We start from the raw sequence: 19,376 nt of genomic DNA on the forward strand, positions 1-19,376 counted from the left end.
AGCCAAAGCTATAGCATAAAATAGTATAAGCTGCCAACTTTTTTCAAATTTGAAAAAGTTATAGACCATAAAAATATGCAATCATCTTCAGCTTTAGGAAAGTAACTTTTACAGACTGAAATAATGAAAATAGTACAATTACAGTGATTGTACCTATCTAGTGTATAACATGTTATTACTTAATAGGATCTCTGTGTTAAAGAAGTCAAGAAACTTCCGAATTTTCTGAAAGTCAGGGAATGCCTATTATTTTTCCTTGAAAATAAAGATAGTCAAAAGGCTACTATTGCACAACTCATCGATATTCTGAATTCATTTTTATTTTGGATATTTACTGTAATTTACATGAGCAAAAGTTAAGAGTTAATTGATCATGTCTCATAACTACTATATGGAGTACAGACATTAGAAAACGACAAGTATGAAACATTTCAACATGTCCCTCTAAGGAGTTGGTAAAGGAGTCTATGTTACCTGAACAGGTGCAATAACAGCACAGGGGCCACCTTCAAACTGTTCTAATGCAGATCCCTCTGATTCACTAAACACAAACCCTAAAAATGAAAGCAAGTAGGAAAGATTAAAAATATAATTCAAGTAGCAGCTAAAAGAATCTTTCATGTACTTTGCTTTGAGAATGATCACTTATCACAACAGCAAAATATCTTCAAGTCATGAGGTGTGGATCAAGGAACCTTTTGAAAAAAAATCTATAGAACCTATCCGCCCCCACTCTCAAATGCACATAAGAGTACATATACTCACACAATTTTGCACCCAGGAACTCCTCTAGGAGGATAGAGTATGGACTTTAGTAAAATGACACTGAATCTGACTTTTCATCTAAGGAGGACTAGATAGTCTACTAAATTCAAACAATTTTTAGAACTCTTTAAATACCGTATCATTCTATCATTTCAATCTTTCTGTCACATTCTATAAGCTAATGATTAAATGGCATTGGCTGGGCGCGGTGGCTCATGCCTGTAATCCCAGCACTTTGGGAGGCCGTAGGTGGGCGGATCACGAGGTCAGGAGATCGAGACCATCCTGGCTAACATGGTAAAACCCCGTCTCTACTCAAAATACAAAAAAAAGTTAGCCAGGCATTGTGGCGGGCGCCTTAGTCCTAGCTACTCGGGAGGCCGAGGCAGGAGAATGGCGTGAACCTGGGAGGCGGAGCTTGCACTGAGCCGAGATCGCGCCACTGCACTCCAGCCTGGGCCACAGAGCAAGACTTCATCTCAAAAAAAAAAGGCCGGGCGCGGTGGCTCACGCTTGTAATCCCAGCACTTTGGGAGGCCGAGGCGGGCGGATCACGAGGTCAGGAGATCGAGACCACGGTGAAACCCCGTTTCTACTAAAAATACAAAAAATTAGCTGGGCGTGGTGGCGGGCGCCTGTAGTCCCAGCTACTCGGAGAGGCTGAGGCAGGAGAATGGCGTGAACCTGGGAGGCGGAGCTGGCAGTGAGCCGAGATTGCGCCACCGCACTCCAGCCTGGGTGACAGAGCAAGACTCTGTCTCAAAAAAAAAAAAAAAAAAAAAAAAATTAAATGGTATTGTAGACAGTACATGTGTTTATATTGCCTCTACCTTAATTTAAATATTACCCAACCAGCACTGACTGACAGCAGCTAGCGGAAGTTCTTCAGAGGGCCCTGGGTCAGAAGTTAGGAGAACCCAGTGACCATCTAGATAACCTTGTGAAGATCATTTCACCTGCTTGGGCCTCAGTGTTCTCATTAAAATAATCAATCCCAATTCCAAAATGCTAACAACCTATAAATTCCATTAATTGTTACTATTCAGACATTCAGCCAAACCAGTTCAGGTTAACGAACATCTGATATTATGCCAATCATCTGGGATATATGCCTGGATAACACAGTCTCAGGTCTGGAGGAGCCACTAGTCTAGGTGAAGAGAGACATACAAACAGATAATTACTAAAATAAAGGAATAAACTAATGTTGTAAGAGAAGAATGCAGAGTATTGTGGATACAGAAAGCCATGCTCTATTCTAACAGATAACTTCCAGGCTCATCTTGAACAGGAATTTGCCAGAGAGGCAAAGGTGAATGAATGGAATTCAGCTAAAGAAAATACCTTAATTAAAGCAAAAAGGTTTTCCAAGAGGACACAATGTTTACAAATCAGAGAAAATTTAACACAGCTAAAGGGTAGTAAGGGGGTGGGATGGAGGTGCCAGCAAATGGGCGGCAGGAAAGATGACAAGTGGTTAACATTGCGAAGGGCCAAAGAACCAGGACTTAACCAGCAGAGATCTTTCAGTAAAACAGTAATATCATCTTACTGGGTTTTTTTTTTCTTTTTCCTTTTTTAAAGGAAGAGAAGCAGGAAGAAGTTGTTTCAACATCCCTATAGAGATGATGCTGATGTAATGAAAGCAACATTACTGTGGAGAAGAGAAACTATATTCAAATAATATTTCTGAGGTAAAAATAAGATTTATTTACTATGTGTTAAGTGGGACAAAGGCTTGGTACAAAAGAAATTAGAGCTGTTTCCGAAGTTTCTAGTTTGAGACACCAGGTGAGAGCAATGGAGAGGGTGCCAGAGAGGGTGCCATTCCATCCCATCTCCTCTCTTTATCTTCAGTCTCTTCCAGGAAGCATATAAACATTTATCTAACATATTAAAACAAAACCTTAAGATTCCATCAAAAACTCCAATCAGTACTCCATCATCCTTGTCCTCCCAAAGTCCAGCTAGTCATCTATATATGCCCTGTTTCAATTTTCTTACCTCACAATTTACTTAACCCTGACTAATCTGGTTTTCAACCCATGAGCGAATGTTGCGGGAAGTCAGGGACCCCGAATGGAGGGACCTGCTGAAGCTGTGACAGAAGAACATAAATCGTGAAGATTTCATGGACATTTATTAGTTCCCCAAATCAATACTTTTATCATTTCTTACGCCTGTCTTTACTGCAATCTCTGAACATAAATTGTGAAGATTTCATGGACATTTATCACTTCCCCAATCAATACTCTTTTAATTTCCTATGCCTGTCTTTAATCTCTTAATCCCATCATCTTCGTAAGCTGAGCATGTATGTCACCTCAGGATCCTGTGATGATTGCGTTATCTGCACAAATTGCTTGTAGAGCATGTGTGTTTGAACAATATGAAATTTGGGCACCCAAAAGCAACAGGATGGCTGCAATGTTCAGGGAACAAGGGAGATAATCATTAGGTCTGACTGCCTAGGAGCTGGGCAGAACAGAGTCATATTTCTCTCCTTGCAAAAGCGAATAGGAGAAATATCGCTGAATTCTTTTTCTCAGCAAGGAACAGCCCTGAGAAAGAGAATGCATTCTCAGGGGGAGGTCTCTAAAATGGCCGCTCTGGGAGTGTCTGTCTTATATGGTTGTAGATAAGAGATGAAATAAGCCCTGGTCTCCTGTAGCGCCCCCAGGCTTATTAGGATTAGGGAATTCTTGCCTAGTAAATTTTAGTCAGACTGGTTGTCTGCTCTCAAATCCTGTCTCCTGATAAGATGTTACCAATGACAATGCGTGCCCAGTAGGACATGAAACTTCATCAGCAAGTCTAATTTCGCCCCGGTCCTGTGATCTTGCTCTGCCCCCATTTGCCTTGTGATATTTTATTGCCCTTGAAGCATGTGATTTCTGTGACCCACACCCTATTCGTACACCCACTCCCCTTTGAAAACTGCTAATAAAAACTTGCTGGTTTTGCGGCTCAGGGGGCATCATGGAACCCGCTGACATGTGATGTCTCCCCCTGACACCCAGCTTTAAAATTTCTCTCTTTTGTACTCTGTCCCTTTATTTCTCAGACTGGCCAACACTTAGAGAAAATAGAAAAGAACCTACATTGAAATACTGGGGGCTGGTTCCCCCAGTAAGTGAACCAAACTCATTCTCACCCAAGTTCATCAGTCATCATTACAGGCCAGTTCCCAAATCTCATCTTATTTAACCTTCCAAAGAATCAATCTGAAATGCTGACCACAAACCTGCGAAACTTTTGTCCCTTGGCTTTTTGTTCCAAGTTTTGCTTTTCTAGTTCTTCTGTCTCCATGATCACTGCTTTTAAGTGCTAATGTTACCCAGGTCTTGGTTTTAGGATCTATGCTCCTTTCATTCTATGCATTTTTCCTGAGTAATCTCATCTACTCCCAGACATCCATTACTGGTTACAACCATGTAATTCCCCAATATAGCCCAGATTAGGACTCCAGACATAGACAGAGTCTAAGTCCCTTAACATGGTCCTGTATTATCTGGCTTCTGCCTGCATCTCTGTCTTCGCCCTTTGCCATTCTCCCTTTTAGACTCTGGGAACATTTTCTTTCAGGTCCTGAGATATTTCATTTTCTCTACGTCTCTTACCCCTTGTAAATGTTTCTTCTGCTTGATACACCTGCTAACCATTTCTCTGGAAAACTCAAACTTATCTATAGGTTTCACCCTAAGATAAGGTCTGCCTGCTTCAAGGCTTCAAAACGTATCTTTAATGTGTTCATTTCCATCCCATCTCCAGTCCACCTTATAGTTCAAACTGCTATCATCTTTGACCTTAAATACTGTCAAGAGTTTCCAACCATGTCTCCCTATTCCTTCCTCCCTCCTGTCCAGTCCCCAACTATTCACCACACAGTTGCCAGAAGTGTTTTAGAAATGGAAATCAGATTTTGACACAGCCCGCTTAAAAACATTTCAATGGCTTCTCATTGCAATTAAAATAAAACCCAAACTCCTTTTTGTGGTCTAGAAGACACTGTATGATCTATCAATCCAGCTGACTCTGTTTACACTTACAGTCATTATCTACTGTGACCTTAGGTCCTCAGAACATCCCAGAGACTTTACCTGTAGCCTCAATGCTCACTGTTCTCTCTACGTGAAAATGCTCTTTCCTCTACTCTCCATATAGAAAAATCCTTATTTTTCAGGTCTCAGTTTAGGTGTTAATTCCTCATAGGGATATTTCCTTACAAACCTATCTAAGTAGTCTCTCCTGTCATCCCCTAGCACAACCAGTACTTACCATAATCTGTAGTTATTGTTTGTTTACTTGTTAATCATCTGCCTTGCCTGACCAGTGTTGTATCTGTGTTACTGGTCACTGTTTTCCCACAGTATGTTTACAACATACTGTGGCTATTGCTCAATTAATGCTTGTTGACGTTTTGGCACGGAAGATAATGGCAATGTTTGTTTCTAGCAATACCAAGTTCAGTCTCAGAAATGTGAGATAACCATTTGGCAACTTTTAGAAATCGGAGATACAAGTGTGTAGTTCAGGGCAGGACTTAGGATTAGAGGCAGCAATTTCAGTCATCTTAAACATGTCAGTTAAAGTGAATGAGAACTTGTAGAACAAAAATAATGAAGTTGGGAACTTTAAAAAGTGAGCAGAGGCTGAGTCAGCAAAGGAGACTGATAAACATTAGAAGGATAACAGAAAAGCACATTAACTGAGCTCCTAGAAAGGAAAAATTAGAAGCAATGAGTAGTCAACTATTACAGATGCTGCTGAATAAAGATATAAATTAAAATACTAGATTAATCATGTCATTGAGAATACTAAAAATATAAATTTACAGCACTGGGGAGAGTAGCCAAATTTTAAAAGGTTGAAGTGTAATTTGGATTAGAAAGAGAAATAGTAAAAGCAAACTACAGTTGGCCGTCCATATCCATAGGTTTGGCAACCACAGATTCAACCAAACACAAATGGAAAATATTTGAGGGTGGGGAAAAAAAGGATGGTTGGGTCTGTGCTAAACATGTACAGACTTTCTTTTTCATATCATTCCCTAAACAATACAATGTAACAACTATTTACATAGCATTTACAGTGTATTAGGTATTGTAAGTAATCTAGAGATGATTTAAAGTGTAGGGGAAGTTGTGTGTAGGTTATATACAAATACTGCAGAGCGTCTATGGATTTTGGTATCTGTAGGGGGATCCTTGAACCCACTACCCCTCGGACACCAACAGACAACTATATTTAAGTTTGGCAGAAGGGTAAAAAGAATGATAGCTTGAAGGGTAGTTGGATAAAGAATTATTAATTTTGTAGACTGAAGGGCGTGACTTAGAAAAGGGAAAGGATGATTATATGGAAAAGAGAAAGTTTAAGGTCTCCAAGTCCTGAAAAAGAGCTGAGAAAGACTTTTAAAGGTGGTCCACAGATAACCCTGGAAATCCTAGAGACCTTTCAGGGGGCCCACTGGAGGTTACAATTATTTACATGATGAAACTAAGACATGATTTGCCCCTTTCGCTGTGTTGACATTCACAGTGATGGTACAAAAGCTATGGTGTATTACATTGCTGGTTCCTTAGCACACATCAAGACAGTAACATCAAGCTGTCCTAGTGGTCACTGTCCTAAAAAACACCCCCATACCCTCACACAACTACAGAGCCAATTTAAGAACACACTGCTGCAGTCAAAATTACTAATTTTATTATATCTTGATCTTGAGTACAATGTCTTTTTAAAAATATATTCTGTGGAACAAAATGGAAGCTACCCATAAAACACTTCTGCTACATACTGGGTATGATGGTCAAAAGTTATCTCAAGGAAAAGTATATGTGTAATTTTTTTTTAAATTGCAAGCTGAACTAGCTACTTTTTTTTTTTAATGGAGTACTGCTTTTACCTAGTATAACTACCAATAAGCTACAATTATTCAGACTTGAGTATCTGGCTGACATTTTCTCAAAAATAAGCAAGCTTGACATTTCAAGGAAAATAGCCAGTGATAAAATTTCGAGCGTTCAAGCAGTAATTTGGAACACTTGTGTCCACTACTGTGAGTCTGACAGCTTCTCAATGCTTACAGATTGTTCTGATGAGACCACTGGTAACAGAAACAAACGTGACTTCTGGTATGGTATAATGACATACATTAACATTTGGAAGATTGTCATAAACCAGTAGACTGATAATTTCCAAATCACTGATGTATACTGTTATAAATTAATGCAGAGGTAAGAGATCTATTCAAACTGCAAGACAGACCAATGGATTTCAGTTTAACAGAGGATGAAAAGTTACATGATTTGGTTTTAGATTTCATATTGCAACTGATCTCTACAATACTCTGACGTGTCAAGTTTTGGTGTGGTATTAAAGAAGATTATGTGTAATTATCTGAAAAGGCTACTACCATACTTCTTATGCCTTTTCCAATTGCATATGTGAGGCCAGATTTTCTGCATCCACTTCAACCAAAATAATATATTGCCACAGACTGGAGAAGCAAATGTAGGAATCCAGCTGTCTTCTAATACGATAAACATTAAAGAGATTTGCAAAAATGTAAAACAATGCCAAGAGTCTCACTAAGTTTTAAATTTTTTGAATTGAAGTCCTCAATAATTTTTAACACTGTAATGGGGACTTGAGTTCCAAAAACTTGAGAGCCACTGGCCTAGGAGAAGAAGTAAATTTTAGAAGTCTTTTAAGTTAAACATATGAGGAAAAATGAAAAAGTAAACAGGTGTTATATTGAGAGTGAGAGGAATGAGAAGGGTACAGAATAGAGGAAAGTGTTAATTCCGAAAAACATAAGGAAAGAACTAAGAGAAGCACTGAGGGCTCAGCTAAGATTTAACTACATTTTTCTTGGTGCTGGACACAATTTTCTCCAGCAATACATAGCAGCCTGGGAGATCAAAAATAGGACAAATGGAGAACTGGAATAGAGAAGATGCATGTAACAAATTTAATAAGAAAATGACAACTACGGTTTCTGGTTATGTTAAAACAACCAAATTTAAGGTCCAACCTAGGAACAAGAGATGAAATCTTCACTATTTGGCCAGCTCTTCTCCTACTGAGAATAAGGAAAGGATGCCTAGTGTTGTATCCAAGTACAGAGGCGAAATTAAGATCTGCTAAACTTTTTGTGTATGAAATTAAAGTGTGAATTAGTAATGGATCTTGCCTTCCTTAAAAATTTAAATCATGTAACTCAATTATCCACGGGTGGGGCTTTCAGTTGGAATTGCATTACAGTGAGTTGCTTTTGCACTTTGAATATTAAAAGCCCATGGAGTGAATTCTAAGCAGTTATGCTTCATGCCAAATTCTGTTTAATTCCAAGATACATGTTTGAGTGTGTTAACTGATAATGGACAAAGGCTAGTAGAGCCAAAATGAAATAAAGTCAGCTAAATGAAAAGTATTCTATCCTAAAACAGGACTATGCTAAGTAGACTTCTCTTTTTATAATAAGGTTTTACTTAAGTTTGAATTTCTCAGGACATAGCATTACTTTTCTTGTCAAGAGTTCTTATACTCAAATTATTTCCTAGTTTTAAAAGGACTTAACTTACCATAAATGGCTGTTTTTCCTGATTAGGTCTGAAATTATCCATCTTAAAACACCTAATCCTATGTAGACAATTTTGTATCACATTACACAGTACTACAGATCACAGAAAAGTCTTTCTCATTTTCACATTTTATAGCTCAGAACCAGGGTAAACCTGAGCCATGAACCTCATCGCAATTTTTCAATCTCTTGTTTTCATATTACTTACTATACATATACACATTTTGCACACCATTTTGACAACTATACCTTCTACAATTCTAGCCTTCCATGTAAACAAGGCTATAGAAAGACTTAGTTTGACATCCTGGCTGAGTCAAATATCTCAACTTGACTTCACCTCTAAAAAAAACGAAGATAACTACCTTTGTTCTTTCCTATCTTTCAGGGTTGTTGCAAAGATTAGGTAAGATTTTCAAAAGCTGTAAAATATAATACAAATATAAGATATTATCACAGACACTCTGAAGTATTTGAATAATAAAACAAACTATATATTCAAAGTACTAAGGAATTAATTTTATCATATATGCTTACCAATTACGAATTAAGAAATATTGGTTGTTAGGCAAATTATAATTTAGGTATGTTGAAGAAAGGAAAAAAATATATATAAGAGAATGTTAAAAACTTCCAAAAACAACAAAAATCTTTGAAACGATGTGATCCACAGTATTAGCTTCACTTTGGAAGAAAAATTAACGATGCTGGTGTGTCATTTTATTACTTTGATAAAATAGTAAATCACATCAAAATAAATACCCAAACACACCTTTAAACCTTAAATTAACCCAATTGTATTAACTCCTAATATATTTTATATTTATATTTTAATGGATCCCTCAATTTTCCTAAGTCATTTGTTAAATATCATTTTTTTCATATTATGTAACAAAAATTGTGCTACACTGAAAGCCCAAAGCTCTAATTTCAATCGACTACACCTACACGCCCCTCTTCCCCTGGGGAAAAAGAAAAAAAAAAAAAACCCCACCCACTATACTGCTACAAATAGCAAAAATAAATCTCTCTCTGACTAGTCTTTAGGAGAAACAATAAAATAGCTGGAAGAAGGAAAATAATTGGAAGAAAGAAAAATGGCTTATAAGAGTTTATACTCTCCCTCAGGCGTCAGCAAACTACAACCCTCATCTGCTTTCATGTTTTAGAATGCAGCCACACCCATACTAACCATGGCTGCTTTTGCTGCAATAGCATTAATGAGCTGAGAGGCAATAAAAAGGCCACTCACCCTATAAAGAAGTTTGCCAAACACTAGAAAATAAATTCCAAATAAGTCAAAATGTTTTTATTTATACAAGAAATACTACTTCTGTTAGGTCTAGCTGATTCTCATTTTGGTTCTGTTTGGTTGTGGTCACTCTGTCAGCTTCTTACCATCTCCACTGCTACTACTGTGGTCCAAGATAGCATCTTTTCTCCCCTGGACTGCTGCAGTTGTCTCTTATCTGATCTTGCTGTCCCAATCCACTACAGTCTATCCTCAAACACAGCAGGCAGACCAATCTTTTAAAAACTTGTCAAGTGGTATCTCTCCTTTGCTTCAAACTTTTGAGGGACCCCCATTTCATGTATAAGATGAGTGAAAGTCCTTCTAATGGCCTAGAAAGCTTTATATGATTTGGGCCATTTCATTTCTTATATCATCTTTTATTACTCTCCTTTTCCTTTATTCCCCCTCCTGCCACACTAACTTCCTTCTTGTTCCTTGAACAGACCAAGTGTATTTTCTGTGAAGTTTTCTATAACTACCATGCGACTTCTGCGTGACTAGCTGAGTGACTCCATGTGTTTGCTCAAATCTCATCTTAAAATGAGGTCTGACCAGGACACCCCACCCAGAACTCCGTGTTTCCTCATCTTCAAACTATTTATTGTACATGTGTAATTTATGCTATGTTATGTTTACTGTTTGTCTTCCCTCCCACCCTACTGACTCTCAACTGTAAAAGCTTGGAATACTGGTGTAGTTTGTGGGAAGGGGGGAGAATAAATAGTGTTAATGAGCTAAGGAAGTGAAAATTATATGCTATTCTTTAAAAAGTACTACAGGCAATTGAGCAGGAGGAAAGCAGAGAGAAGAATAAATTTTCAAGTTAAAATAAAACCCTGCCAACTTTAAGCCCTTAAATTACATGGCTTATTGCCTTTAAAATTAAAACTGCCCAAAAAAAGAAGAAGAAAAAAAAACACCCCACATTTTTTAAAACGAACAAGGATTTGTAGAAAAGAATTATCCAAAAATGTCAAGCCAATTAAAAACAACTATGTGCCACTCCTGCAGCTTATTGTTTTAACAACCATATCAAAAGAATTTAACTTGATCAATCAATATAATTTCATAGATGAAATATCTCTAGACATAATTGTATAAATATTCATGCCAAACATCTTACACCTGTATCTTGCTTCCAGAAAACTAATGAGACTGCAGTTGTCAATTGAAGACACGATCAGACTATGAAATAAAGCCAGAGTTGATGTCACATTAGTAATGCAGCAAAGCAGTGTCTTGTGCCTGCTCCCACAATCCCAAAGGACTGCCACAGCAATATTTAGCAATGGCCTCAAAGAACAAACAAATGAATACAACAGTTAACATACCAAAACTAGTAAAAGGACTCCTCTGATTCAGAGGTGATAACTTCAAAAATATATGATTGGTTGCCTTAAAATCTTAATCAGTGTAAGGCCTTGAAGAGCTACATATCCAAAATATAACTAACTGCACCCTGTAAACGAAAAAAAGAAAGAAAGAAATCCTTTATTTTGAAATGGTACTGACGGAACTAATCCTGTTAAAGAATTTCTGCATGATTAAAGGTGGCAGAGCATTCTAATAAGTCATTATAAAGTTCTACTTAGAATAATGATTATCCATCAAATAAACAACTTATTGTAATTGTCAGGAAAAAGCCAAAGAGTGAATTTGGCATAGTCTACAATTAAACACCTTTTAAAACAATATAAAAACAGTTACCATAAACTGAGTGTTCACTATATGTCAGATAGTGTGCTAAGTGCCTAAATTATTTACATGGCCTCTAATCCTCACAACAACTCTGTTAAGGTCTATTATCTGTACTTTACAGAGAAGGAAACTGAGGCTTAAATAAGCTCAATCGCATGAACCTGAACCCAAGTACATCTATTCCAAAGACTGTGCTCTTAACCATTACTAGAACTGCCACCCTGAATCTTCCTTGTGTTTGCATTACAGTATAAATATAAACAGGGCTGAATATTATCTTATTCTACTTTGTAAAATGTTTAATAAATGTTAACTGATTACAATGGAAGTAAATTTTTTCTTAGTCTTTCACAGTATTTTAGAGCTGCTTACTATTAGAATAGGTAAGTCAAAGCGGGAAGTGTTAAAATAAAATCTCCCTCTAAGATGCCCAAGATTAGGTAACTGACTTAACTGAATGTGAAAAAAAGAGCCCAGGTCATTACATGTAGGGTTTGGAAACTCAAAGGAAGATAATGAAAACAGAGGTACATTAGGAATCGAGAGACCTGGAATCTACTCCCAGTTCTATCAATTTGTGCAACTTTGGCCCAGTCATTTACCTTTACAACTAATTTTTTTCATCTACAAAGCAATAGTGAGGGACTAAATATCCCAACTTATAATATATCATAATTGTAATTTTACCAGCTCTTAAAACAAACATGTGGGAGGGAGGGAGATATTACGTAAATCCTGAATTTTTGTTACAAAATACACGTTTTGAAATAGGGGTTTATATTTACTATGCCAAAATTCCGCCCAATCTATTTAGGGAACAGGTGTTCCCTAAATAGATGTTTTAATAATAATAGTGTTTTACATACATAAATTATTGATCCTTCTGACTCAAGGTTATGCTTTTAACCTCATCATCATCTTTCCTAAGTCACCTTTAGGAATGTGTCAGTTGTTTGCCTATCGAAACTTAAGAATTAGGGATAGTTACTAGTATAAAGCGTCCAGCCTGTTACAGTGCGGGAATTCAATAAATGCTTATTTTATTTCATTATTATTTGTACTAAGACTCTTTATATAAGCAAAAATCCTGTCTGGGTTACAAGTATACCGGCCGATGAAGTACTATGATCCATATTCCTTTTTTAACCGTGACAGATAATAAACCATATCAAAAACGGGGATACTTTGGGCCAAGAGTACACTTTTTAGCAAGTAACAGTGTTTATACACAGAGTACCACGCCTAACCACATGACAATACAAACAAAAAACTGCCTTTTGGAATTAGCCACTTGGACTTTCCCGTGGACGTCCCTCCTTCTCACCAAAAATAGACCAACCACCACCAATAGAGAGCTCTGTTAGGGGGTAAAGATGCGGAAGGCCACAGCACCCCCTTGAGAAAGTGACACCGGGGCACGGGGCGCATCTTCCGTGTCACGCCCTGCAACCCAGCAAGGGGCCACCCTCTCCTCCTCCCCAGCCGAAGGGCAGCCCGGAGGATGGAAAAGGCGCTGCGGGTATTTAGTGGCAGCTGTAACCATTCTCCTACTCAAACTCTCCCCACCAAGGCAAGGCAAGGCAGGGCGTGTCTAAAAAGTCCAGCTTCAGCGCTGAGCACGGCGACTGGGGCAGAGACCGGGGCACGCGAGGGACTGGAGCGAGAGGCGTCACAGGCGGACTCTCGCAGGGCAAAGGAAGCAGCGGCTGCAAGTAAGAGAGCCCCGCCAGGGTACCTTGCGTCCAGCGGCAGAAAATGGTGTCCGAGAGACCGGGGCTGCTCTTGGTGCCCCACACCAGCTCCATCAGCTCTTTAGTCAGTTCGGACATGATGGGGAACCGGCGGGCGGATCTTCGCTTTGCGGACTCCTGCCCCGGAACATGGGGAAGGGGCAACTCCGGAAACAGCAGCTGCGGGACGGCGGCGGCAAACGAATTGGAAGGTGAGGCAGGAAGAAGGAGAAGGGGCTGAGAGCCACTTGCAGAGACCGCGCCTGTCAAGCCAGGTTGGGGCAGCAGCGAGTTTTCCGTACCGGAAGTACTGGTGCCACTTCCGACTCCTCTTTAACTCCCGCCCCTTAGAAGCTGAGGGCCCGGAAGTCCCCTCCCCGGAAGTGAAATTGGAGGCGGAAACAGCCACGGAAAGCGGTGGTAGTAGCTTCTGACCTTTTCTGAACCATCTGGGACCCTTTGGTGGGGTGGTAGTTTTTGTATTGGGAAGGGGCGTCGGCGTGTTTCTAACCTCCAGGAATACCTCCTTCCTCTACGCACTGCTCTGGGCTAAGCTGGAGGCTCTGAGGCCCAGGCCCTAGGAACTAGAACATATGCCCATTGCTTGTATTTTACAATATTAATTTTGCAAAACTAGAACTATAAGGCAATGGTTGAGTCACAGTGCGGTATCATCCGTGCCTTTGTAGGGCGCTTCTCATAAGCTGGAGGCTGTCTACCTCTATACTTCAATAAATCAAAGACCAACTAGTACCAAAAAACATGGCAAAGAATGTGGCATACATAATGTGCATTAGAAATGCTTCTACCAGCTGCAACGCAGAATTACAAGGTATTTGTAGGGAAACAAATTCAGAGCAACCTGTTTGTAAATGTTACAGCATTTTCATCTCCAGTTTTTGAGACCGCAGAGTGTGTGGGCAACACCTGGACTAAAGCTTAGGTTTCACTCATTAACTAGCAGTTAAATTGAGTTCATGTGAATACTTAAGTTTGTGCTGCTTAAAAAAAGAGGGCTTGTATTGCCCAAGCTTTGAATTTAAAACGAAAGGGCAAAATCTGATTTTAAAAAACAATATATGCTTTTATTTTGGTTCTGTAAGGTTTCTGTACTCCTTGGAAACCATACTACTTTGGGATGCAGTAATGCATAGTTAAGAGGCCAAGCTATGGGTCATACTGGCCCATATTCCTACTTTTTGCACTTACTAGCAAGTTACCTACTATCTACCTAGGCTTTTTTCTTTCTAAAAGGGAGATTGCATACATTTCATATATTGTAAGGAATAAATGGAAAAAGTAACACATGCAAAGGATTTGGTGTACTTCCTAGCACATGGAAGGCATTTATGCAACAGTGGGTATTTTTTTTACCTCAAGAAGCCATTTTGTGGGAATTTGATGCAACAGTAGTTCTGACTTTTTTACTCATAAGTTCTAGCCAATTGTATTTTAGTATAATACGTTATGTTGTCTAATTTCAAAAACATGCAGTTTCATTGTAGAATACCTTTGCATTTGGCTAATTAAAATTAACCCTTCATTTAAAATCTTTTAGATTGCAAATAAGGTTTTGTTAATTTATACTTTATTACTAGCTATTTTTTCCTATTTATACATTATTTTTAATTTTATTTTAATTAATTTTATTTTATTTCTTCAGTACCATTTACTGTAATTAGAGGGACTTGCCCAAAGTGCCTGTAGTAGAGCCTTAGCATTCCTTTTGATCTTTATTCCCTTTAGAATATCCCTTGCCTTATTTTTGCAAATCAAATCTTACCTATCCTTCATGTCAGAGTGTGCATGCCAAGCTTTCTCCAGTCATTACAATTGAAAGTAATAATTATAATTTCTGAGGCTTCATAGTACCCTATCTGTAACTTGCTTATGACAATTCCTATCATCATTGTATTTGCAAAGAATTATTTGCTTTTCTCTTGGGATATAAAGTTAGAGAAGCAAAGAGCTGTCTATTCATAATCCTAGCATGGTGCCTTGAACATCACTGGATCTCAATAATTACGATTCAAAGGAACAAAACTTGGCTTTACTGGAAATTAAGAATTCATTATCTCTCAGCAAGTGAGAGATCGGGGAAGTAGTACTGACTGCTCCAGTTAAATATCTAATATTTGCACGCTGATTACAATTTACGTAATTCTTCCACTTCCTGAAAGACACAGAAGGGTCTATGTACATAGAGCTCATAACTGGCAGACTTCTAAGTTCAGAGGTGTTTCCATATTTGACTTTCTCCATTAATGTATGTAAATACTAATGGTGTAGTATATATAACACTACATTTGTTTCCTTTACATTATTATACAGATAGTAGTTATAAGTTTGATTACTTTGTTATGAAAAAAGAAAAAATTGTACTTTCAAACTGTATTTTTTTAAACAAGAAATTTTTTGATCTATGATTTTTCTTAGTTTCCAGCTACAGTGATGCTGGCAAAATCTTGGATAGACATTTATATGAATGTCCTTTCCATTTTCACATTATAATTTTTTTTTTTTTTTTGAGATGGAAGTTTCGCTCTTTTGCCCAGGCTGGAGTGCAGTGGCACCATCTTGGCTCACTGTAATCTCCACCTTCTGGTTTCAAGTGATTCTCCTGCCTCAGTCTCCTGAGTAGCTGGGATTACAGGCACCCGCCACCATGCCCAGCTAATTTTTGTATTTGTAGTGAGATGGGGTTTCACCATGTTGGCCAGGCTGGTCTTCGACTCCTGACCTCAGGTGATCCACCCACCTCAGCCTCCCAAAGTGCTGGGATTACAGGTGTGAGCCACCACACCTGGCCCACATTATAATTTTTATTTGAAATCTTTTTAATTTTTTAATTAGCAGGACATATCTTTAACAAGGAATATTTTACTGTTAAATTATTGGCTTAATTATTCATTAGGTTTAACATTTAAATAGAAATTAATATTCATTAAAATTGTTCTTATTCAGTAATTATCTATAAAATAAATATTTAAATGAATCACGTTTTGCATCTATACCTGGTGCTGGATGAAAATGCCTTTCTCTTGTTATAATGACTTGGAAAATTATGTAAATGTTCTTTCATGTATTTATAACACTTCATATTTTAGCATATTGTTTTTCTCAGGACTGTCTATGGTTTCGATTAAACTTGTATCACTGAGGTGTATATAGGTTGCATTAATAATCTTTCACTTCCTATTTATATGTAAGTTTTATTAATAATACTTCTGTTTCTTTCAAATTCAAGTCAGGGTGCTTCCATAAAACTGGGCTGAGATTTCCATTATAATGAATTCTTCTTATCCATCTTTACTACTTCAGGCAACAAAATTAATTACTCAGCATTAAACTCTAACTCTGTTTAATTATTTTCCTGTCTTTCCTCAAATCTTTTTGCCAAATAAAAGCACAACAGCTTTATTGCCTAGTTCCTAGCAACTAACATGAAAAGTATAATTCTCCAGTTGGAAACCCTGGACTCCTAATTTAGTGTATTTACATTACTCCTTACCTAGAAGAAATCAAGTCTTTCAAAAACTCACCCTGTCATAAGATTAATAAATTTTAGGTGGGTCATTAAAACAACCCCATACTCATTTGTTACTAGAACTTTTTCATTTGTATGTCCTCTGCCTTCCAATAGCAGCATAAATCTAGCAAAGCGAATGAAACTACTTCCTTCTGCATCATCCTAACCTTATCTCAGCAGGATAATGCTTGCCCAGCTGAGCATACAAGTCCCTTTCAAACTCACCAACATCATATTCAAGGGTGGCATAGTACAGCACTCCCCATTGCATCTCCTACCGACATTAATACATGGTGGCAAAGGGGATCTGTCATTAAATGCTGGGTTAAGTAAATTTAAACAAGTCATTCACGCAACTCTCCAAGAGTGGAGGTTGTGTTTAATGTTAAAAGACACATTTGAATCATTTCATTCACTGAACTTCTTATATCATTTATGTTCTACAAGATACTGTTAGGGAATTAGGGGTCTAATGAAATAGTCTCTTGAAATGGAATTAGAAAATCTGAATGTTAGTCCCTATATGGGCAGTAAGTGTGATGCTGGGTGAATCATTTAACTAGCTGTACCTTGCTTTCTTCATCTGTAAAATAAGAGAACTAAATATAGGTTATTTCTTAAGGTCATATTCACTGCAGGTCCTGTTCACTTCTGTGATTCTAAAAAGTGGCTGTCTTTAACTTGAAATATATGTGGGGATAATGGGGAGAAAAAGCATATTGGAAACATATATGGAATAGACAAATAATTATGGCATTATTCTTTAAGACATGGAATAAAAGGTCATTTGCCATTTTAGCACTTGTGCTAACATTATGAAATGAGAAGATAAAATTCCAACTTGTACATTAACACAAGACTAGCTATATAAAGTAAGCATGTAATATTTACACACTTGGGTGTGTCATAGGCACCTCAAACTCAATATGTGCCAAATTAAACAAGACTCTTCCCACAAACCCTGCTTTACTCTCAGTGTTTCATATATCAGTGAATGGTGCCATGATCTACAAAAAGCTCATTCCTTAATGTTCTCGATTGTGATAGAATGAATAAATACCCTCTTTCAGGTTCAGTTACCACATTCATAAAGTGATCTTATTAATAACTATCATACAATGACTGTGATATTTAATAGGGAACATTAGGCATGAAAGAATTAAAAGCATTGAAAAATACTATTGTTATGTTAGCTTTATTAATGATTTAGGCAAAACATTATAAAGGAGCAAAGATGGCATATGAATTATTTCTGCATTGAACTGGGGAAAACCAGAGAAGTTTGAGCTGGATAAAATCTTGACTAGAGAAGAAAGGGAGGAAAACCAGAGAAGTTTGAGCTGGATAAAATCTTGACTAGAGAAGAAAGGGAGGATGTGCATTTTATGCTTGAAATACTCTCGTGGCAGAATCTTAGAATTTGTCTTAGTAAAGAGAGATGAGTCAGGAATGTCAGGTTATGGAGGGTGTAATGGACAGAAATCTGTCCCTCCAAAATCCATATATTGAAGCCCTAACCCCTGATTAAACTGGGTTTGGAGATAGAGCCTTTAAGAAGGTAGTTAAGATGAAATGAGGTCCTAAGAGTGGATTCTAATCCAATATGACTGATTTCCTTCAAAGGGGAGAAAGAGACACCAGAGCATGATGTCTCCCTCTATACCAAAAAGGCCATGTAATGACACAGTGAGAAGGTGGCCATCTACAAGCCCGGAAGAGAGGCCTCGCAAGAAACCAAACCTCTCAACACCTTGATTTTGGACCTCTAGACTCTGGAACTGTGAGAAAATAAATTTACGCTGTTTAAGCCACCCAGTCTGTGCTATTTTGTTACGGCAGTGCAAGCAAACTAATACAGTCTCTTAAAAATATTAAATGTTAAATACAGGTATGCCTCAGAGATATTGCCGATTGAGTTTCAGATCATCACAATAAAGTGAATATTGCAATAAAGCCAGTCACACAAGTGTTGTGGTTTCCTAGTGCATATAAAGGTTATATTTACACTATACTGTAGTCTATTAAATGTGCGATAGCATTATGTCTAATAAAGACAATGGACATATATACTCTAATTTAAAAAATACTCAACTGCTGAAAAATGCTGATGACCGTTTGAGCCTTCAGCAAGTTGCAATCTTTTTGCTAGTGGAGGGTCTTTCCTCCATGTTGGTGGCTGCTGATTGATCAGGTTGGTGGATGCTGAAGATTGGGGTGGTTGTGAAAATTTCTTAAGACAGCAGTGAAGTTTGTTGTATTGCTTGACCTTTTACAAAAGGTTTCTCTGAGGCATGAGATAATATTTTATCCACAGTAGAACTTCTTACTAAATTGGAGTCAATCCTCTCCAACCCAGCTGCTGCTTTATCAACTAAGTTTATGGAATATTCTAAATCCTTTGTTGTCATTTCAACAGTGTTCATAGCATCTTCACCAGGAGTAGAATCCATCTTAAGAAACCACTTTCTTTGCTCATCCATCAGAAGCAACTCCTTATCCATTAAAATTTGATTGTGACATTATAGCAATTCAGTCATACCTTCGGCCTCCACTTCTAATTCCCATTTTCTTGCTATTGCCACCACATCTGCAGTTACTTTCTCCACTGAGGTCTTGATCCCTTCAAAGTCATCTATGAAAGCTAGAATCAATTTCTTCCAAACTCCTGTTCCTGTTGATACGTTGATATCCTTCCATGAATCACAGATGTTCTTAATGCTAGCCTCCAAGGTGGCAAGCAGTGGCCATGCCTCTTGATGGGCATGTCCTTGG

General features: G+C 37.9%; 1 protein-coding gene and 1 long non-coding RNA gene across 4 annotated transcripts in view; one reads left to right on the top strand and one right to left on the bottom strand.

Annotated features, from left to right (window-relative positions):
• The window catches only part of MINDY3 (MINDY lysine 48 deubiquitinase 3), an 87,189-nt gene extending 73,805 nt beyond the window's left edge, over positions 1 to 13,384 (bottom strand). For 2 of the 3 annotated variants that reach the window (XM_032163303.2, XM_058431985.1), the window contains exons 1-2: positions 13,081 to 13,383; positions 475 to 554 (exon numbers count right to left, since the gene is read on the bottom strand). In XM_032163303.2, coding sequence (XP_032019194.1) covers positions 475 to 554; positions 13,081 to 13,174 — 174 coding nt within the window. In that variant the 5' untranslated portion in view covers positions 13,175 to 13,383. Of the gene's footprint in view, positions 1 to 474; positions 555 to 13,080 lie in introns of all 3 variants that reach the window. The other variant, XM_032163139.2, reaches the window with a different exon arrangement.
• LOC131382062 (uncharacterized) lies at positions 13,376 to 18,415 on the top strand. Its single transcript, XR_009211219.1, has 2 exons — positions 13,376 to 13,907; positions 18,228 to 18,415. It is a non-coding gene; the product is annotated as an uncharacterized LOC131382062 (long non-coding RNA).
• Positions 18,416 to 19,376: the final 961 nt, after the last annotated feature.

The sequence above is a fragment of the Hylobates moloch genome, unplaced genomic scaffold (genome assembly GCF_009828535.3).
Source record: "Hylobates moloch isolate HMO894 unplaced genomic scaffold, HMol_V3 SCAFFOLD_2, whole genome shotgun sequence".
Classification (NCBI taxonomy): Eukaryota; Metazoa; Chordata; class Mammalia; order Primates; family Hylobatidae; genus Hylobates; species Hylobates moloch.